This window comes from Gobius niger, assembly GCF_951799975.1.
Source record: "Gobius niger genome assembly, chromosome: 1".
NCBI lineage: Eukaryota > Metazoa > Chordata > Actinopteri > Gobiiformes > Gobiidae > Gobius > Gobius niger.
Genome location: NC_136852.1, coordinates 11,677,270 through 11,700,954, shown reverse-complemented (window position 1 = coordinate 11,700,954; position 23,685 = coordinate 11,677,270). Strand labels below are relative to the sequence as shown.

At 39.3% G+C, this 23,685-nt stretch overlaps 2 protein-coding genes across 2 annotated transcripts in view; both read left to right on the top strand.

Annotated features, from left to right (window-relative positions):
- Window positions 1-23,685, top strand: part of pid1 (phosphotyrosine interaction domain containing 1) — a 262,313-nt gene that overhangs the window by 27,624 nt on the left and 211,004 nt on the right. The gene's annotated exons all lie outside the window — the stretch shown is intronic.
- On the top strand, window positions 721-15,525 carry LOC306976787 (transmembrane protein 255B). Its single transcript, XM_079574862.1, has 10 exons — window positions 721-764; window positions 898-1,088; window positions 1,830-1,969; window positions 2,538-2,600; window positions 4,962-5,051; window positions 7,104-7,184; window positions 7,268-7,353; window positions 7,424-7,583; window positions 13,413-13,505; window positions 15,346-15,525. The coding sequence occupies exons 2-10, from the start codon at window positions 1,025-1,027 to the stop codon at window positions 15,508-15,510; spliced, it is 942 nt and encodes a 313-aa protein (XP_079430988.1). The 5' UTR covers window positions 721-764; window positions 898-1,024; the 3' UTR covers window positions 15,511-15,525.

The window sequence follows — 23,685 nt, the reverse complement described above, 5'->3', positions numbered from 1 at the left end:
TTCTTACCTGAGCTTAGACGAGTTGATACGTACGTCTGGTCTGCGCACGTGCCCATGGAAGAGAGCTCGGTCGCTTCTTACTTCACCCCGTTTGGAGCTGAATATGCTGGGTGAGGCCAAATGCTAACAACATCTTTGGTCGTTGTGCGTGACTGAGCGCATGCACAAAGACCAGACAGGTAAGCATCAACTCGTCTAAGCTCAGGCAAGAACAGATCTTTGTGTGGAAAAATAGTGGTCTGTTCCTTATAGTATGATATTTCTACCAGTAGTTGCTCTGCAGATTTTGTATGACTATTCTCTATATGTTATTATATATTCTTGCACTGCAAAAAGTAAATATCAAGCATTGGCTTAAATGACTTGAATTGCAGGAAATATATCTTGTTTTGAGCGGTTTTCACTCATTTAGACACTTTTCCTGATTGGACCAAGTTTACTTGTTTGAGGACATTTCAGATCAGTTCTAATGTAAATCTTGCTTGAAATAAGAAAGTAAAATTGCCAATGAGATAAGAACAATTATCTTAACCCATTGGCAAAGAAAATTACCTGAAATCAGGGCGAAATGTATTGAAATTAGTCAGAAACATCTCAGAGCACGTGAAATAATCTAGTTGTTCGAAATCTAAATTGGATTATTATGCTCAAATTGAGATGTTTATACCAATCTAGTTAATGACTTTTTGCAGTGTGCAATATTTCCTTGGACCCCTGAGTGGCCCCTGTACACTTGGTTGGGAGCACTGCCTTACATGTCTGAGGTATGGAGTTAAACAGCTGTATTCAAATACTTCAGTTTTCAAATATTCTGTGTGGTGCACATAAAATATAATAAACTGGCTGCTACTGTATGAGATGGTAATTAACATCTGTAAACAGCAGCATATTTCCCAGGATCCTCTAAGACAGCATATGCTGAAGACATGCTTCTGCACCTCCCCAAAGTTCAGCTCCCAGCCTCCGCGTGACAGAGACAAACTGTGGACCTGCACTTATGAAGAAGTAACAGAGCTGTTTGGATATGACTGCAGTAATCCCCACTACAGGGAGCAGAGGGAAAAAAGCCCAAAGAGACCAACCAACAGGTAAAGATCTCAATTCCAATATAATATAATCTTTTCTTAATTTTCTGTTTTTTCAATTTGTGAAAAGAAAATATGTGGTGTTATAGTTGATTTTAATGTTGCTTTGTAAAAAAGGAAGTGTCACCTCTCTAATCAATTACATTACATCTGCAGCTGGGAGAACTGTCTGTGAGAGTTTAGGTCTTTACTGCAGTTTAAGTGCCTGTACAAGGTGCATGCTCCAAATACATACTCTCTAGCTACTTAAAAATGTTGACAAAGTTAAATTAAGACACATGATTGAACAAGCAACATTTGCTTTACATTAAAGGAGCTATTTTTTTCTGTTATTGGAATAACATTTGTTTTGTTCTTTAGTATATAGTAAAAGCAGACATTTATCCAAAAAACACTGGTTTTAAAGCCTTTTAAACAGTCATGAAATGTCAGGCTAGTATGCATTTTTTTTTTTATAGTGAAGTGACAGTTTTCCTCCCTGAAAGTTGTGAAACCTGGTTTAAACTCAGTCCCTGTGACGAATTTTGATGTTGTATGTTGCATTAGGAAAGTTTGAGATGAGTTTGGACCAGAAAATAGCAATTTGAAATTTGAGTGACCCTGTTTCTTTGTACAATCAGCTCCTTTAAGTTATAGCACAGTCCACACAGTAACAACACAGTAAAGCTGCAGTCAAAATATTGGAGCAAAGAGGACTTAGGACTTACCTGGTGATTTTTTTTTTTCTTATTCTGTGTGTGCCAGAGCTGATGGTGAGAATCAGGCGAGCGCTGTGGCTGGTTCTGAGCCTGCTCGGTCTGTCTTTGCTGCTTGTGGCACTGGGGATGTACACAACCACGAGGACAGAGACTGTGGCTGTCTCCGGCTACATTTCAGGGGTTATTGTAAGTACGTCACTTTCTTTGGCATAAAATAAATCATCGTGAACAGCAAAGTGCTTCAGTGTGAGATTCGAATTGTAACCGAGTACATTTTATGTGAACATCCCATACGTTGCATGCCGGAGAGGCTTTAGTAACGCTCCCACAGCCAACAGTGTTGCTTCACCCTTTTTGATGTGCAGGTGTAGTTTTATGAGCAATGTAACTTTCAAGCATGCTGTGTGTGAAACTGATAAATCACTGCTCAGTGCTCCTGTCAGATATCGGAGTTTACAGGCATCAAACGATACTGCTCTTCTCGAGTTATATTTCAGGTTCAAATGTTAGAAGAAAATACACTTAATTGCTTGAAAAATTCCATATATTTTAATTGTTTGGTGAAGGTTCAGTGATGAGCTGCAAGATCCTTTTGCAACTACATGGCATAATATTTTCATACCTGACTACAAAGTGCCGGTGTTGTCTTATGAATTTGAGCCGTTTTCCTTTGTTGGTCTATGACTGCTGAGAGTGGAAGATGGACTTTGTTTTGATTTTGTTTTATCCCACTTGTATTGTATTGTCTTTACAGCTGACCATGGGATCCTTCCTGGGGCTTTTGGGACTTGGCTTGGAGGAAAACCGCAGGCATCTGGTATATCCCTCTCCATTTCCTTTATCTGCTCATCTGACGCACGCACCTACATCCCCCATGACACGCTTGTTTTTATTACACACTCCCCGTCCTGATCTGATAAAGCCACACGACACTAAAGATATTTCATTTGGACCGCATAGTTGTCACTTTTTATTGTTGACAGCCCATTGCAAAAGTTATGAATGTTTAAAGAAATAACCTGAATGTTCTCCCTCACCACTAAGGGGCAGCTTAGATTAAAAAAAAAAGAAAAAAGGAAATAATTCCAGAGGGCACTGACATAAGAGATCAGGGTATACATACACATTATAGCCACGTGGTCAATGGTCAGTCTTACCCACGGCGGCTGTAGCTACAAAAGTATCTTGCCTCATCCAAGTGGGGAGTGAATAATATTGACTACAATGTGAGAAACTTGTGACACAGGCTGGTAATGTCCAGTACAAATGTAATCCATTGTTTTTCATTAGGCTACAGTCCTGTCCTTGACTAAATCAGCACTATTTTAAAATCACAGTGCTCATATTATTTGTAACAGGGGGCTCCAAGCTTTTTTACCCGATATGCTACTTTTACACAATAATAACATCGGAGAGCTACTTATGCTCAAAAAACCCTTGAAAAATGCAACTTAGGGACAGGCACAGAAGAATTACTTGCCAAGATGGTATTTCAAAGAAAGTGACTTGAGTTTAGTCCTTATACTTTACTATATTTAACCAACTGTTCACAGATGTTCAGAACAAACAGAAAATGCATCTAAAATTTGAGTTATCAAGTGTGTAGAGATGTAGAAAGTCTTTGGCGAGCTCCCTGGAGAGGCTTGGCGAGCTACTGGTTGGAGATGCCTGATTTATAATTTCTGAAAACATGTTTTCCCAATAGTTTTTTCCTGAGATCCAAAGAGCTATCACTATCAGTGAAGTAAGCCATTATTAGGCTGAAAAATCAAAACAAACCCATCAGAGAGATATCAAACATATTAGGCTTGGCTAAATCAACAGTTTGGAACATTATTATAAAGACAGGGCTTTTATGGGCCAATGGAACTGGTTCACTTCATTTATTGATGACATAACTGTTGTAAAAAGCAGCAGGATGAATTCTGAAGTGTTTTGGGCAAATAGTTTATAATAACATAGCTTCAGCCAAATGCTTGGACGCCGCTTCACAGTGCAGATGGACAATGACCCGACAATGACCAAAGAGCTTTTTAAGGCAATATCGTGAATCCAATTGAACGGAATTTCACTTGTTGAAGATCAAACTGAAGGGAATTTGCCCCAAGAACAAACAGGAACTGAAGATATTTGCAGTTGAGGCCTGGCAGAGCATCACCTGGGATGAAACCCAGCGTCTTGTGAAGAGTGGGAGGCACACATACAAACGTTCATCTGATTTGGATGTAAATAGCCTCAAATTAAAGCTGAAAGTCTGCAGTTTCACTGTCTCAGAATCAGAATGGTTTTGAGAACAGGTTCACAAACTAGGAATTTTTCTCGGTGCAGACGTGCAACATAAAACATATAACACAGAATTTAGACACAAATTCTAAATTATAAGGCTCTAGGAGCATGCATAAAGAATATTAATATAAATAAGATAAAAAATAAAAAGTAAAATATGATAAGACGACAATAATTGACATAGAGCAACAGCGGGATTATATTTACAGATGTGTAGGTGTATAAAGTGATATAAAGTGATAAAGTGATAGCAGTGGATCTAAGTGTGGACACACCACACGGTGCAACAGGGCAGATTACACCCATGATTATTTATCATCCATTGTGGTGGTTTATTAAAACTAGGGCCAGGACTTTTTTAGATTAATTACCATTAATTAATTACATAAGGTTTAGTGCGATTAAAAATATGAATCGAAATTAATCGCACTTGACTTTCAACACTGAAGTTTCTTTTTTTCCTTGCTTAGGCACAAACAACACGTGAAGCCAAAAACAATTTGAGCGTCAAAGTTGTTTATTCACACAGTTAAGCGCCGACATAAACCTATTTAAAAAGATCATTCTCCAAAAAGTGTTTGAAACGTTCACACAGGCCTCACATCTCCACTTCAGATGAGTTCAAATGCAGGAAAATACAGAAGCATCTACAATATACCTCTAAGTACCATTCATCAAAGTATAAGATGTTGATCAAGATATGTTTGAAATTGTAGGATCGGTCATTGAGTCACTGAATTTGACTTTACATCTGTGTACGTACAGTATTTGGCTGAGTTGAGGTTTTCAAAGTTGTCGCCTGGATTGGCTTGAGTTGTCCGAGAAGCTTCACACTGACCTGAAAATACAAATGTTTAAGGATAGAATTGTAACTTTTTCCCTTTGTTTGTAGATCACAGCCTCTATGGTTTTCCTCAGTTTCGGAGTCATTGCATCTTTCCTGTGCCTGATGATAGATGGAGCCTCTACAATCTTAAATATGGTAAGCTAATTTAGAGACAGTTTTACTTTTGTGTCCTGTTTTGGGTCAATCTTTCTTCCAAGCTACTTTATCCGTTATGTCTTATTACCGTCCTATTTTAGATATTGTTTAGAATGGATTAATTCCTGGTATAGCTCTGTTACAGTCCTAGTTATAGACTGTGTTTAGCGCTTGTGCTACTTGTAGAATTCGCCTTTTTCTTTGGTGGCGCTGAACATTTTGAGTTTTCTTGATGTGTTTCTTCATGCATTCTACAATATTGTGATATACTATGTTTGCTGCCTGATCCTCCTCCAGGAGCAGTTCTTAGAGTTAAAGATTTGTGATCTGTGAAAGTGTTCCATTTTTAAGACTCCGTTTACTGTAGCCGTCCACATTTTTGTTTTGCCTCATGTTTATTCCCAGTGGACTGAACATGTGGTCTTTGCCTCACAATAATAAGTGTGAACCCTCACTGCAATGACTAAAAAGTTTATAATGAAACTTTATTGCATTAAGTTACACAATATAAAAATTATCTCTACTGTTACCATCCCAATCTCATTTAATGCCACCAAACTATGTGTTTTTTACATTATTATCTTAAAGGCACTTTACAATATACTAAAGGAGGACAAATAATGAATATAAACTTAGAAATAAGAGTAGATAAGAATGAGTTTGGACACAACTAACATTAATTTAGTGGCTTCCTAAAAAAAAGTAATTTAGAAAATCAGGTATTGGGACTTTATTTTATTATGCAAAATCAGATTTTTCTTTTTACCTTGTTACAATGTTGTTCTCATGTTTCGAGCCACTCACACATCATTGAGTAATCTTTGGATCCTCACTGGTGACTAGTCTTAGCAGCCCAGTGTTCGTGCCTTACAGCTCGAAGGTCCCGGGTTCGACTCCCACCTGGACGGGGCCTTTCTGTGTGGAGTTTGCAAGTTCTCCCCGTGTCTGCGTAGGTTTCCCCTACCACTAAAAATATGTACAATAGGTTCCCCTATGGGGCCAGGTCTCCCCGGAGAAAGAGATTCTTAATCTCAGTGGGACTTTCCTGGTTAAATAAAAGTCAAATAAAAAAAAAGCGCCCTTCTTGAGGTCCAGGAAATGCTTTGAAAACACTCGTCATGGCTCTTTATTGAAACAGCTGCGCAGCGAAGGGGAGCAAGACAAGGTCACATTTATATCCAGTGAAACCACTAGATATTTTGTTTCAGCAGTTTTACATTATTACCAAATACCAGAGGCCGACTGATAAGGGTTTTTCTAAGGTCGATATTTTGGGATGTTAATTGCCTGATGCCGATATTTGTGACTGATATTCTTGACCGATATTTTTGGCCTTTTTTTCCAAATGTCTGGTCTATAATCCTGTACAAACAAATACTTGGCCGCTCCAGCACTGGGGGATTTTATTGTATGCTTTAGGCGATCCAATCATAGTTTCTGTCCCAGCTTTGATTAGTTGTCATTAGCATTAGCATACTGCAGTTAGCATTAGCATATTGTTACTAGCAGCGGCATTTTGCACGGCGATCAAAAATACAATAGTGGAGGTTAAAACTAACTCAGCGATTGAATTCTCCAGATTCTGCACTTCAAAATTACATGCAGCAAGTCCATATTGATGGAGGTTTAGTGAAGCTTGTGTTTAACAAACTTGAAGCTAACCAGTTTCCATTGCGATGTTTATCACCTCCCCTGAGGCTTATGGAGTTGTGGAAGGATTTGTTTTAAAGCCCTGACTTTGCATGGGGAAAAAAACCTCGGGAAGGCTTTTTTCGGCACTAGATTGGCCGATAGCCGATATTGTAAAATCCCCAAATATCGGTCGGCCTCCAACAAACACAAACAAAAACATAATACCTGCTCTTTACTGACTTTACTTTCTATAGTAATATGTCATTCTCCTTTGTAAAATAACATCATACTGAATTAATATTTGAACTAAAAAAAAAACTCTTACTGAATTAGCTGTATTTCTCTAGTTATCACATAAACAATACTTTTGTGCCAAACTTTCTGTCTCACATATTCACTCTGGATGTTGCTTTTATTCAGGATATGCGTCCACTAAGAGCAGGAAGATGCCAGTATTACAGCAGTGGGAATGGATACCTTTATGAAAACTATTACACCTCTGTAAGTTCATCACACGGTTATTATCACTGTGTGTTAACTTAACCTGAGCTGTGATGAACTGTTCATATTCCACTTGTTTTCAGGTTTCGTGTAGGACGTTGGAGGAAGCTTGTAACATGACGGTCAGAAGTGGGACCTGCTATTGTTGTGACCTTTACAACTGCGCCAAGTAAGACCCAGGTCGGAGATAAGGTTGTCAAATCTATGCTTTTATGTGATTTATCCTGCTGTGATTTTAGCGGCGGATACATGAACAGCTACTATGAGTTTGTGGGGGTCCGAAGCTGCCAGGACATTCTCACTCTGTACCTCCTGATGTGGAGTCTGACTGGGCTGAACCTGGTGGCTGTTTTCATGGGCATCCTGACCACCGCAGTGCTGGGCAGCATCATGAACATGGTAAGACTGACAATCTCTGTAATATTCTAGTCTTACGCTGTTTTAGAGTAATCAATATATGAGTTACTTCCTGTTTCACTTCCTGGTTCCCAACTTGCTTAGCTTAGCCTGAGGGTCAGGTCATAAAGAATATTGTTTGAGCGAATTAGAAAGTAGAAATTAAACAGATATGATTGTGAAAGGAGTGCAGGTGCAGATTTATTTGTATTTGTTTGAAATAAATGATGATCTTGTGTGTCAAAATGCAGACTATAGTGCAACATTTTGTGCTAGGGAGGAGCACACTTTGTGATCTTGCCGCTCGAGACTTAAGTACTGGGGTCGAGTTCACACCAAGCGGGGCGAGACATGAACATTGTTTAGCTCACGAGGGTGTAAATAAAGTTGAGCGAGCCTATCATGCTTAAAGAGACTAGATGCAAGTTGGTCATTTTATACTCACTACTGCCACCTCAGGTCTTACGCATAACTGCAGCTTCTATATTAAGCTCGTGCATGACGGCACTTCAGACTCGAATTTACAACTTTTTGAGTTTTTGGTGAACTCAAAAGGGCTAATTCTACACATTAGGACATTGCTGAAACATGTAGGGGGATGAAATACTTAGTTTTATCATTAAAACTTTAAACTCCATATAGACCCTTTAAGGAAGAACACAAGGCAGCGCAATGCCAGCTAGGAAATGAATGTCAGCGGTGCTCCCATCAGAGCAGTCACCTCCTCTTGTGACGCCCCCTCAAGTGGCGAAGGCTCAAAGCACATAGCTCCACCACTCGGAAAATAATTAGCCAAAAGCCTTCGCCCCTCCGTGTGCCAGCACAAGATCTGGCCCTTAATCTCTTAACCCCCACCTGAACTGAGCACATTTTCTCCAGTTCGGCTTTACCCAGACCTAAAAGCTTCTTGAAAAAAAGCGTCAAAATAGCGACAAAAACAAGGATGAAAAAGCAACAAAAAAGACACGAAAAAGTGGCAAAAATATGATGAAAAAAAAAAAAACACGACTAAAAAGCATTAAAAAAAAAGACCAAAACGCAACAAAAATGTGACCAAAACACGGCGACAACACAACAAAAAAAGTTTAGATGAGTTTTGTAGGTCTTAGCTTTCAAATGAGGCGTTGCACTGACCTATTGGCGGTGAGCTCCAGCCAAGAAGCTTTTAGATTTGGGAAACACTGAACTAGAGAAAGCGTGCTTTATTTGTAATTGGGCCGTTTTAGACCACTGGTTCTCAATTCGTACTACATGGGGACCCAAATACAAACTCAAAATATTATTCTTTCCTTGCTCATTTAAGCATTAAATAGTCCCATAAAGCTAAAATAACAACTTGGCTCCAGTCTTTTTTACAGATCATGTTTTGCTCCAAACTGTCGATCAAACCGCTGTTTTGGCACATTTGGGGCAACGTCCTGGAAAGACCCAGAATGTGAGGGTGCATCAGAGTTTGAACACAAATTCTCATCACTAAAAAACATTATGAGGCAAATGTTTTAAAATGAGGTTGTAATTGCATCCTTTGGCACCGCTGTAAAACCGGGCCTGCAGTGACAACACATTCACGACACTTAACTCCAAATGTTTTTGACATTTCTGACCTACCATTACTTCTATTTGTGTAAATACCATGGATAGTTTTGTTTATTTTTTTTTACATAGAAGAGAACAATTCCCCAATTTTATTTTAATTTCAAATTACATCAGATTGAGGAACTTAATCTCTTAAGATTCTTCAAAACAGCGTCAATACAGCGACAAAAACAAGGATGAAAATGCAACAAAAAAGTATAAAAAGTGATCCCAAAAAAAGACCCAAAACAGCAACAAAAAGTTGCAAAAATTTGACAAAAACAGCCATGAAAGTGCAGAAAAAAGTGACAAAAAAGCGAGAAAAAAATGAGAAACAAGTAATGAAAGTGCAGCAAAAAAATGAGTCAAAAACTCAATAAAAAAGCCACCAAAATAATCAACAAATCTGCAAAAAAAGTGACAAAAGAGAAACAAAAAAACAAAAAAAGGAAAAAGATCCTGTAAAAAGCTAATGCAGAAAACCTATATATATAATAAAAAAAAGCATATTCGTTAAAAATACAAGCTTTTTGACCTATTGTAAGTTTGTAATGTCCTTCCTTCTGCACCTTCCACTTCCTGGCTCACACTTAACTCACAACAGGGTCTATTTCTCCAGTTCACTGTGTTTTGTTCGTATTTTGATAAATATTTCCAGCTCTGAGCAGGTTCAGCCCAGACCGGTTTGTCATAGATCTGTGGTTTTCACTCTCCACTTTGTTCACGCCTAATAAAATCATATCAGATCGAGGCAGTGGCTTCTCGACTTCGAGACGCGTCTGTGGTCAAAGCTTTGTCCAGCAAAAACAAGCTATAGGGCTCAACGTAAAGCAGACGAAAACAAGCTTGAGATGCTGAACTGGAGGATGATGTTTAATATAGATTTAGGACTGTAGTTATTCCTGTATCTAAACTAAAGATCTCATGAGGAGGCGTTTATGGTCAGAGAGTCTCCAGGTCACTGTGAGAGTAATTCAGTGCCTCGCATCCATGTTGTAATAGTACCTTGATTGTAGATAACGTATATCGTCTCCCGTTGGTTTGGGAATGGCTGTATAACCCAGAGTTTTATGGAAGGCTCTGAAATATAGTCCATTTTAATGTACTCTGCCGTCAGATTAGATTAGACTAGTTGAAAAGGAAAATGGCCCTGGACTCTGACCAACCTGTCCCAAAATACGACACTTCCACAAAGTCGTATTTTAACATTTTACCCCCGCCTTCAAGGGGCAAGATGCAAGTTAGTCATTTTATACTCACTACTGCCACCTCAGGCCTTATGCGTAACTGCAGCTTCTATATTAAGCTCGAGCATGACGGCACTTTGGACCCGAATTAACACCTTTTTGAGTGACAGTGCAGGATTTTAGAGGCAGTTGTGGTGAACAGGTCTCATTCTACACATTAGGACATGGCTGGAACATGTAGGGAGAGGAAAATACTTAGTTTTTACATTTTTAAACTCTGTATAGTCCCTTTAACCGAGTGCAGTTTCTTCAGTTTAAATCTTAAAGCTTCTCGACAGGAGAGTGATAGCGTGATGCCTCATTTGTTGCATTTTTGTATTGTTTTTGTTGCTTTTTCTTTACTTTTTTTTTTGGCGTGTTTTTGTCACGTTTTAGTCACGGTTTCGGTTTATTTCGGTTTGGTCATGTACAAATGATTCAAAACATTCAAAACATACAAGTCAAGCAATGTCAAGCAATGAACACAATAAACTTTTTGTAGCTGTTTCATTGCATTTTTGTTCCATTTTCATCCTCGTTTTCGTCACTATTTTCATGCTTTTCTTTGAAGTTAAGGTGGGGGGTACGAGGTTAAAGGAACAGGCCACCATTTTTCCATACTGAGCTATGTTCTTGTCTGAGCTTAGACGAGTTGATGCGTACCTGTCTGGTCTTTACCCGTGGAAGAGCGTGGTAGCTTCCAACTTCACCCCCATTTGGAGCTATAGGAATTGCTAATGCTAGCAACATCTTTGGTTGTTTTACGTGACTGAGCGAACGCAAGACAACCAGACAGGTACGTATCCACTCATCTAAGCTCAGGCAAGAACATATCTCAGTATGTAAAAATGGTGGCCTGTGCCTTTAAGGGGGAAATTTAGAGGTCAGACTGATGGCCTTCTGTGCTCTTCCAGAATGGACATACTGTATGGCCAGTCCGCCCCTGTTCGGAGCACAGAGTCATTCGATTGTACTTCTCACTTGGAACTGATTTTTGTGATAGTTAGGCATTATTCTGCAGCTGGAGGCGTGGACTCCAACACAACAGCTTATCCAGCATGTGTCTCGACTATTTCATTACCATTTCAAAGCTGAACGCCGTTTGTAAAAGATCCAGAACTCAGCGTAAGAGCTTACAGAAGCTGGAACAGAAACAAGCTACAGACCAAATTACATAAGAACTTCTCGCAGTCGCCTTCATGTTAGGGTTCACTTTATTGTCCCATTAGTTTTGTAGAGCTGACAGATTTTACTTTAATTTCCTTTGGCCAAAACCACACTGGATCACAGACAACACTGCAAATCAGCAAATAGTGGTAGCAGTTTGTGTCATTTATAGTTTTTTAGCCTGCAGCGGTTATGGACCACCCAACACCAGACCACGCCTCACACACAACCCTTTGTCAAAGATCATCATTATCAAAGATTACAGGGCAGTAAAGTAAAGCTGCAGAGAGTGCCCTGAACCCTAGAGGCGTGAAGGAAAGGCTTCATCGCTCGCCACAAAAGACAATGCCCCGAAACATGTGGAAACAGATTGGAAACAGATAAACAACTGTCAGACATTTTAGGTTGGCGAACTACCAGCTTTTTCTTTTACTGCCGTTTGTTTTCAAAGGACACATTTAATTGTTGCTTCACTCGCTGAATGACAATAAGCTTTAACTGTATTTAACCTTTTCTATAGATCTGCCTTTGGAGCGATGAAAGTTAATTCAAGAAGAGCAACCTTTTGAGTTTGGTGCTTAGTTGTTGTTGTTTTTTTAGGTTTAAACTAGCTGGGCGACGGTGGTGCAGATGGTAGAGCGGGTCTCATGATCAGAAGGTCAGGGGTTCGAACCCCGGCTCCTGAAGGGCAAGACACTTCACCCACCCTGCCTCCAGTGTCTGCATACACTGGTGTATGAATGAGTGGATCCTTGCTGCCTAATAGATGGAGAGCGCTATACTTGTTGAGAACATTTACCATTTACCAAACCCATTCACTTAACCCCTTAAAGGAACAGGCCACCGTTTTTTCCATATACTGAGATACTGTGGCCTGTTTCTTTAACTTTAAAGGGACTATACAGAGTTTAAAAATTTAAAAAACTAACTATTTTCCTCCCCCTACATGTTACAGCCATGTCCTAATTTGTAGAATGAGCCCAGACCTTTTCCACAACACCACAACTGCCTCTAAATCCTGCACTGTCACTCAAAAAGTTGTTACTTTACTGTCCGAAGTGCCGTCATGCACGAGCTTAAAATAGAAGGTGCAGTTACACATAAGACCTGAGATGGCAGTAGTGAGCATAAAATAAGCAGCTTGCATCTAGTCTCTTTAACCTACACATGCATTTTTTCTCAAGTTATTATCCAGGTATCCAGGCATCAGCCAAATCTAAAAGCTTACTGAAAAAAGTGTCAAAAAAGACCACAAAAACACGATAAATGATCAGTTTTGCAGGTCTTCGCTTTCAAATGAGGCGTTTCACTGGCCTGGAGGAAGTTTTTAGTTTTGGGTAAAGCCGAACTGGAGAAAATGCACAATATCAAAGTCAGTAAAACATTAAAGAACTACAGGCTTTACAGCTGCCTTCCGTGGAAAAAGCTTGAAATTCTTTGAAATGCTTGAAAATGTTGCAATTCTCACCTGGGGGAGACTAAACCTTATGTTATTGAAATGCACAGGGCTCTATACTGAAGAGAGGAGCAGACGGGAGGGAGAGGGGAGGATTTCATGGAGATGTTTTGTCCAGTTTTCTGGCTCTGGCAAAGAAAGTGTCTGTTGTCGGGCTTGACTTTACATTTCACGTACGCATCCTCAAAACGCATCATTTCTTCGTTCACTTTTTGGCAGCTTGTGTTCCTGCACATTTGCGTCGTCCTCACTTTGGTTTCCTTCACTCTTTTTATCTCTTGTTTTCTAATTCAGATATTCTTTATGTTGATTATCTGATCTGTGTTAAAAGGAGAAACGCCCAGGACCACCCGGCGCGCTGTCCCGTCTCCGTCTGCAGCTCTAATGAAGTGAATGTTTGTGTTTCAGAGGGGTCCTGATCCCGGCGTGAGTGGGGCGTCCTCTCCCACTGCTCCTCTGCTGACTGATGCCAATGCTCTCATCGCCGCGCATCTCCACCCAGTCAGTGTCCCAAACGTCTGACCTCTCACACGCTTGACCCAAAAAGAAGTCGCTACCTTCATTTAAATGTTATGCTCTGGGGTTGCTGCTGTAGGTTTGCAACTATATGTATGAGAGCAAAGAATGAGACCTGAACATCCTGAATGACCAGCTTATTCCATCAATGTATTTCTTCTTCCCTGGTGGCAAGAGGTTATTCCAAAATGATAATGCCAGGTTTCATCGGGCTCGCATTGTGAAGGAGGTTGAGGGAGTGTGAGACATCATTTTCACACATGGATTGTCCACCACAGAGTCCCGATCTTTTGGATGTGCTGGAGAAGGCTTTGCGCAGTGGCCGCACTCTCCCAACGAAATATTATGAGTGACCTTTTTTTTTGTGACGACTATTTTTTGGGTCAAGCAGTGAATGTAAAAAGAGACTTTTTGAGCTTTTAACCATGTCACACCCTCATCAAAAGCGTTCCTGGACTCGTTTTTAACCCTTTAATAGTTTGCTTTATACCGTTTGGTAGAGCACACTTTATTGAATCATGTGTTGTTTCAAATTCTCCCTATCTCTACCATTCTCTACCAAGTGTGTAATACTCAAAATATCCAGTTTAGATAACGGTTGGACTAGTTTGGACTGGTTTATGTTGGTTTGGATTGGTTTAGACCTGGTTTGGATTTGTTTGGACTGGTAAAGACCTGGTTTAGATCAAGTTTGGACTGGTTTATGCTTCTTTTGACAACTTTTAGACTTGGTTAGACCAGTTTTAGATTGATTTAGAACTTCTTTACCTTAATAAATCCTATCCGTAGTCCCTTTGGGGTAATACAAGTGTTAACGGGATGATTGGGGGGTCTTTCATCTCCCCCTGGTGTCTCTGGCCCCAATACACACTTATGGAATCAGGAAGAAGAAGCTAACAGGCTAACGGGCAACGCTAACAGCGGGCTAGCGCCACTTAAGTAGTATTTACAGCCAAGTTTGAGTGAAAAAATGCATCTCCATTGTGTAATTGGTTTACAATATCCCTCTCTCCTTTTTTCTTTTCCGTCAATGTAGTATTTACTCTCACCAACAATTAATGAGTAAAAAACACAACGTGCTACGACACCTGCAGTGGCGCTTATGGCCTCTAGGGGCTTGAGTTACTTCGTACTGCTTTAACACATGATTTTGAGTAATCTGGCTCACATTGGTATTGTTTCTTCCTCTAATCCTGGATTTGTTGTGTCGTAAATGGAAAACAGAACTGTCCTGACCTTTATTTAACCGGGAAAGTCCTGAGATTAGGAGTCTCTTTTTCAGGTGAGTCCTGGCCCCAGAGGGGAATCCTATTGTACATATTTTTATCGGTAAGACAAACTGGAGTACTCACGGTGAGAACAGGAAAACTCCACACAGAAAGGCCCCGTCCAGGTGGGGCATGAGTGCTAACCATGGAACAGCTCAGCGCTCAAAGCAGTAACAACACTGTATTAATAATATGATCAAAATGAGTCCAAAATATGTTCCACAACTATACCATATCTTTGTTTTTGCTGTTTATTAAAATATCAAGAATCCAGAATGTGTTGCTGAAAACAAAAACAGTCGGTTTCCTGGTCCTGTGCCCGTGCAGATGGATCGACTGTTTTGGCACTTCGCTCAAAACATTCCTCCACTTTTATTTGTTTGACTAATCTAATTAAGAGCCACATGTTTACTACTGGAACGTGGCATTTCACGGCGCAATAAGCGGATCGAGCCTAATTAAAAAGACTAGTCATCCGAGATCATGAAACCTTGTTGCTGCAGTGTGCCTCTTCACAATATAGAAAGTCTAAACTGGTTCTTTTGTCTGTCTTTCAGGGAACATCTCTGTACTTCCCATCATCAGCGTCATCTTCATCCTCATCAGCAGCAGCTTCAGTCCAGCAGCCCAGTGTTTCCAGCGCCCCCCAGAGTTTTCCGGTCGCATGTCCTGGCACAGACTTTCAGACGTTCCCCTTTGCCCCGCTGTCCTACCGAGCATAAGACCACACTTTGCCAGAGCTGCAGTTTACCATGGTCACAATAAGTTACATTGACTTGTTCTTTCTCTGACTTAAGTATTAAAAGTAGAGAGGACAAATCTGTTTAAGTAAGTGTTCTGTTTATAACTTTGCTTCAAAAATGCAATTGAAAGCACCTCTGCACAGCGCCACCTACTGCCCATAGAGAGTGCAGTAGGTAAGGGATAATGCATGATGAGTGCATTATTATCAGAAAAGGACAGGGGGGGTCCAGTTGTTTCTGATAGTGGACGCCTCGAAGTGCATTGTCCCGCTTAAACCCTGGTCCTGAAATCGTTCATTGGGGCCTGTTTGCTTATTTTTTAAAGTCCTGGGCAGGAGTTATTTCACTTTTAAAGGTGTTTTACCTGAAGCTAGTTCCAGCTCAATTGTTTATCGTTGCTATGGAAACAGCTGCAGTGGAGTGATATAGAACGTGATATAACTTTAACTGTTGCCGGACTTGGTGTACATTATAGATACAGACGGCATCGCGTCATAGAAAATAGAATCTTCTGAGAAATATAAACTTATTTATCACATACAAATAAAGTCATGTCTAACTCGGATCCGTATGGATGTTTATTCACAGCAGATTGTTCAATAGAAGCGAAAAAAACGGCAGTCGTAGCTTGCGCTAGATAGCGTTAGCATTAGCACGATGCTAACATGTAGCGTCATGTTCTCCGTTATTTATGTATTTATGGGCTGTTGAACCACTTTGCTCCTCCCCATGTCTTTGTATCTTTATTTAGTAGAAAACTATATTCATAATTCAGAATTTGTTAAAGTAGTTTTTGAATAATTCAAGAAAGTTTAGATTTGTCTCTAAATTGTTTTCCCCCTGAACTGTTTTCAAACATGACCATATATAGGTGAATCCAGAGATGCCGTCTGTATCTATCACTTTTTAACACCCTCCTGCCAATCAGAATCGAGAATTCACCCAGACCATGGTATAATAGGCTTTTAAAATCAACAAAACACATGGACCAATACTTTTTACTTTTATAGAAATACAGTGGAGCAGAAAGTACGATATTCATCTTTCAAATGTAGTGGAGTAAACATAGAAAGTGCTCAACAAAATTACAACTCTAAAGAACAGATCCTCAAAAACTTTTTGGGAAATCTACACCTCTGTGTATTATTATCTGAGGACATATTACCAGAAGCACAAACTTATCACTGTATGTTTATCAGAATAGTAAAATCTGAAGGCTCTATGCTCTTTTTGCTTGTTTTGTTTTTGCCTTCATTTTAAACTGTTTAGACTCACTCCTAACTTTTCTAACAACTAAAATCTTCACAGGGATGGTAGCTTTTAAGCATAACTTTCGGGGAGCAGTGCTTTAACGTGAACAGATCGATTGAAAAAAAAGCTTTGTGGATTGTGCACAATGGTCCTTTTTCACCAATGTCGGCTTTTACAAGACACTGAAGGACAACAGTATTAATATTTTCCCATTTATTGGACCGTTACATGTTAAGTCCCACTCATTTGTGAATAACACACTTACACTTACACCGCCAAAGTGCACGTTCTTGTTAATACTGATATTTTTGTATGAAATGTGTTGAATTGCATAGTTGTAATAACATGTGTCTTCATTCACAAGTAAAAAAAAATTAAATAAACTTGGTTCCACATGAGTTTATTATTTTGTTACTCCAGTAAGATCACACACAGTGACTCCTGATTCAATCATTTCCCAGATTTCCTCTTCTGGTTCACTAAAGGTTGCCCTTGCCCTCTGAATGAATGTCTGCAGATCTCAAAAATGTATTATGATTTCTTGCATTGGTGGCTTTAAAAAATGTCATATTGAAATATAAAAATGGCTTCAGATCTAACATAAAGCCCTCTGGCGAGATGCCTTGTAAATAGATAGATATTGATCAGTTTCTGTCGACTTTAAATCCATGGAAAGTCTGTTTTATCCCATTATGGTGCTGACTGTCCTGCATTGCCATGGAGAGCAGCTGCGACACGCTGGTTTTAATAGACTAATATTTCACTTTCACGCACTGTGCTTGTTGCATTCTCTGGTAAGTACACACTGTAGCGATTCTTTCCCCAGTCCCACGTAGTTTATCTGATGCTATAACACTGCGGGTCCCTCACAGGCCCCATACTCTACCACACTGAGCAGTGGCAATGCCGTGGCTATGAATCAATCCAAGTTTATGACGCGTTTAATGTGTAAAACACCTTTCACCAGAGCATTATCCACCGTAATGAAAAGACGCAGGCTCATAATGCGCCAGAGTGCTGCTCCTAAAGCCTAACAGATGGGTTTACCTCCGTCAGATGGACCGTGTGGCAACATATACATCAAATTAGACACTACCACCACCTCCCAGGAACCCAGGGGGCGCATTTCATTTAATTTCATTTATTTGAATTAGGACAGTACATATTAATCAATGTGTCGGCCGACAGCTTCCACATAAATATGCTGGAATTAGCACAAATGCTAAATTGCATCCATTGTCCTAAGGCAGGTTGAAAAAAAAAAAAACACACACAAGACAATATTAGTTAAGCAATAACAGAACAGGAATAAAGAAAAAGAAAAAGTCCAAGGAAAGGCATAAGTTCATTAATGGGAGCATGACTGTTTCGGATTTCAACCAATTTGTAAGGACCCCCTTAAAGGCTTGGAAGGTCCCACAGTTTCGTATCTGCTCCGGCAAAGTATTCCATAATGATGTGCCTCTGATGGACGACACCGTTTGACTGAATTTAGTCCAGCACCTTTGCACAAGTCTCCCCTGGTTAGTGCTCTGGTTCTGGCTCCAGTATTGTTTTTTCTACATATAAAATCCGTTAAGGGTGGAGGAGCCAGTCCATTTAGAACTTTAGAAATAAGGCAAGCATCCAGAAACTTCTCAAAGTCTAAAACGTTAGATTTGCTTACAATGTTACAGTAATGGTAATGCAAGGGCTTCTTACCTAAGGTTTTAAGCGTTTTCTTAAACAGAGACTTGAGCGGCTTTGAGAGGGGAGAGGGGTCAGGTCGCTCTCGGAGACATGATCTACTCCAGTCTGCAGCTCTCAAACCCCAAGGTCGTCCATTATAATATTTTCAAAATGGCACCAATGGTTTTCACGGAACTGTGGCTGTTCATTAAAATGACTTCTGACCAAACTGATAACACCACAGCTTGTAAAACAGATATTTTTAAACTCAGTGTGATGTTGTTTTGCTCTGTGCAGTGGACGAGACTCGTGTAGATGTTTGAGAGCACATTGAGAGAGCGAGGCAGGTCTTTGGCAAAAACGCTCTGTGGCAAAGGCAGAGGAAGTTTCCCTCATTAAACACTTCTGTAATAACGTCAGAAAAGAGTCACATTGGTCACAATACCACATTTTGTTTTGTGTGGTGATAACTGAGAGACATTGCACAATAGTCATACAAATTATTACTTCTCTATTATGTGTAAATGGAGTAATAGTAAATATGTTAAAGGGGCTGGATGCAAGTTTCGCCATTTTATACTCACTACTGCCACCTCAGGCCATATGTGTAACTGCACCTTCTATATTAAGCTCATGCATGACGGCAATTCGGGCCGAAGTGACACCTTTTTGAGAAACAGTGCAGGATTTTAGAGGCAGTTGTGGTGAACAGGTCTGGGCTCATTCTACACATTAGGACATGGCTGGAACATGTAGGGGGAGGGAAATACTTACTTTTAACATTTTTAAACTCCCTATAGTCCCTTTAAATGTTACTCATGTTGTGCACTGGAAGTTAGAGTAGTTTTTTAAGTCTGTGACTGTGGGAAGTACTTCTGAATTTGTAATATCATACCACCTCTTGCTGAATCTCTTTTAACTGCAAAAACTGTAACTATGAAAACAGCACCCGACGGGGCTGCCCCCTATCCCCACTTTTATTTGTTATTGCTATTGAGCCATTTGCTGTGATAGTGATATTACAGGAATACAAGTTGGTGCTGTGGACGAAGAATAGGTCTTTATGCTGATGATTCTTTTTCTCACCAATTTGGAAAGTTCTATTCCAGCAATAATTCATATTAAGGTATAAAAGAAATACTTCCAAATCCTCTCTAATGATGCGTAAAAGCCCAGATGTACCTGTGCCCTTTAATACACGGCTGTCCAACTCATTTACATTTTCACTTAGGTATCCGTACTGTCCCTGACTGACATAGATAATATCCCGACAATTACTGATAAGAACTTGCTTTAAAATCAGTTCTCAGTCGAACGATGGTCAAATGTACCAATCTCTGCTAGATTCTGCCTGTATCTCTACCATAGGCCGAAGCAATGTGGTTAAAATGAACATCTTGCCAAAACTTTTGTACCTGTTTCAAAATCTACCCCCCCAATATTTGTTCTCTAAATTGAAGAAACATTTAAGTAACTTCATATGGAACGATAGGCGACATAGGCTTAACACTGATGAATTTGCCCTTAGATAGGAGAGGGTTAAAAGTCCCCAAAAACTTGGCTGCACAATTACAAACAATGAGGTTCTACAACTCTTCAGCTCCTCCTCCAGAGTGAAATAGAAACCTCATCATTGGAACCTAAACTGTATTTTAAGTAAATGTATTGTATGTATGTAATCCTATCATATTAAATGTATAAACGTCTGGCACAAAGCACGTTATATAGACGGGGAAATGAGCATTACCGGCCAGCTTGTCATGGTGGAGGTGGAACGAGAGAATAAAACCTAAAATGAAGGACTGCAACTAAACCGGTGATGTTTAATGAAGGACAAAAACCAAAATAACAAAATCCAGAGATGACAAAAACAGGAACACACCGGGGCTGACATAGACAATGACACGACAAAGGACAAGGGAAACACATGGGTATAAATACATAGGGAAACAAGGCACAGGTGAAACATCAGGGCGGGGCAGGTCATTAACAAAAGAGAAGTAAAGCAAAATAAAACACAGGACTAGACCAAACACGAGAAAACATACAAAAACAGGGGAACAAAAGACGAATCATGACACAGCTAAAGCAGATGAAGGTTTCCACCAGTGGCCGAAGAAACTTTAACATCTATATTGTGACAAAATCCTGATGTCATTTGAACAGCTTTAAAATAAGTTCAATTTACTGCCCTGTCATTTTTTTAAAAATACCTCCAAATGAGGAGTTTCATCACTTCCGCCCCAAATAGTCAGATTTTATTGCCTACTGTATCTATGCTGGAAGAGAACGTGCTTTACCTCCCGTATAAAAAGGGCATCTCTCCTATCTTTACAACATGTTTGTTCAGAGTTCAACAGATTCCTCAACCGACAGAATAAATGCAGGGACTTAAAAAAAAAAAAAAAAGACTTAAAAATTGACATTTCTCTTGATGAATGGGAAAATGCATGTTGAGAAGCACATACTCATACAATAAATACCAGACTCCAGCTCCTCCAATTACACCTATATTTCACCAGCTAAAGCTCATAAATTTGACATAAACCATTCCGATGCATGTAGTAAATGTGGAATGGGAAATTTATTACACTGTATGTTGGAATGTTATGAGATAAGGACATTTTGAAAAGAGATAATGCAGTTTGTCCAGAACATGATGAGCATTAATATACCATGGTCACCTAAATTATAATTTTGTGTATCTGCCCTTCCCGTCCAACATTTAAGAGCACTGAAAAGACTGTAATTAACATGTGTCTGCTGAAAGCCAAACGTCTTTTCTCACAACACTGGAAAGTAACACAAAGACCTTGTTTAGGCCACTGGATCAGAGAGATGTCCTTCTGTTGAGCCATGGAGAAAATTACATTTATATTGAAAAATAACAAAGAAGCCTTTTCTGACATCTGGAACCCCTTTATGACCTTCATTAAAAAGATGGACCTTTCACAGATTTTTTTTTTTTTTAATCTGGGGGGAGACCATACAAAATTAAACTAATAATCTTTCAATATATGAGTGTGTGTATGTGTATGTGTATGTGTATGTGTATGTGTATGTGTATGTGTATGTGTATGTGAATGTGAATGTGAATGTGAATGTGAATGTGTATGTGTATGTGTATGTGTACGTGAACGTGAACGTGAACGTGAACGTGTACGTGTACGTGTACGTGTACGTGTACGTGTACGTGATCGTGAACGTGTACGTGTACGTGTACGTGTACGTGAACGTGAACGTGAACGTGAACGTGTACGTGTACGTGTACGTGTATGTATGTATGTATGTATGTATGTATGTATGTATGTATATGTGTGTATGTGTGTATATATATGTCCATATGTATCCATTATTACATATACACGTTTTGTTCTGTTTTATGCAGTAACAAAATGTGTATTGTGTATAAATGAAAACACATGTATATTTCAAATGAACCGACAGTATCATAGTATTCATGTGTTTTGTGTTATTGTTTTGTTGTTTTTTTTGGGTGTGTTTTTCTTTTTGTCTGTGTGTTTTGTTCTGTTTTTGTCTTGCTATTGTGTTTGAATATTACTTTATGATTTTGGTTTGAAATAATAAACATATTCTGGTAAAGAAACTATGAAAACAGAAGTTGTATTACAAATTATTCTATATAATACCAAATGAAGGTACTTACAAAGTAATTTGCAAGTAAGTAAAATTTGCCTCTGATTTGAGTAATTTATTATAAAGAAATATGATGAGTACAGTTTCTATTACACTTAAATTAAGAAAAAAAAGATCACACTCGAAATTAGACTTGGACTGATTTCTTTAATTATATTTAAAACTACATATATTTTTTAGAAAACCTTTGTGTTGAACCTTGTCCTTCAAAACTTGTGCTTTCAACTAGATATTCACACATGTTAAAGAATGACTTAAAACGGTGTCAAAAGTACAGAGTTACAGTAATATTACGGATATTAAAATGTAAATTTCTTGGAATCTAAAGACGTTTTTAAACAGAAGTTTGTCAAAAGTAATAAAATCTTGGTCCAAAATGCTTCGACTGAAGCTTTTGTTGACACTGTGCACATTTTTTCTCGAATATTGAAGTTTCCTGTTAATGATAAGATATTGAATATGCACCATTTCTGGCATCGTTGGATTAAACATATAGTGTTTGTGCTTTAAAATGACATCAAAAAGCGGGAAAACAGAGACTAAAATATGAAGCTAATTTCGCATCAACAAGGAGCTGAAATGTAAGTTTTAAGATATCTATTTTAAAAAGACCATGTTGTTGATTATATTCTCAGGCCTTTATTTTTTTTGGCTCAAACTTGTGCAAACTAGAAACAGAGAAACCGCGAAGCTTTGTACGACGTGTTGACAGGAGCTTGAACCAAATGCGCTTTTATCATGTGAGAATTTGTGAGTCGGGAAATCAAGCGATGATGACACCGCAGTGAAAGAGCGGGAACAGTCTGATTTGTGGGCGATAAGTGACCACTGCTGAGGGTTGAGCAGTTCATCACTTCCTCTCGGTAACTCTCACCATTTCTCAATCTGAAAGGACTTTGAGAGGAATCGGATCTTGAACATGTGTTTGTTTTCTGTGTTAAAGCCATGAATGAACCAATTACAGCAGGGTTAAGATGAAACAGTAGTGATTATGGACGGAGCCACAGTGTGGGTGAGCGTGTTGTTGTTGTTGTTGTGACTGGAAGTTGATTGGTTCAATGCATGATGTCATGGTGTCCTTGAGCAAGACACTTGGCCCACATTATGAATGTTGTGTGTGATGGTGAGAAATGGTGGTGTTTCAGGGACCGTAGGAACAGACAGTCTTTCTATGATGGTCCATCGCAGAGCAGTGTCTAGAAAGGAGCTGTTTACATGCATTAGTTCAATGTGAGCTGTTAACAGTGTCCTTTACTCCTTTATACTTAGTGAAATATGCATAATGTCGTATATGAATCTTAGTTTGCAGTTCCGAACCCTAATCATATGAGGGTAAGAAAGGGCAAATATGATGTGGAGTTGTGTTTCACTCACACAGATCTTACACTTTAGAATCTAGGTTAATGTTAAAGTTAAGATACTTTATTGTCCCCTTAGGGAAATTTGCCCTCTGCATTTGACCCATCCTTCTATGCCGCTGGGACAACCTGAAAAGGAGAAGTGGGTGGCGGCAGTGCTGCGCTTGGGGCACCCATCTCCAGATGAAGGGCCAGGCTGAGTTACCTATTTTACATGTTT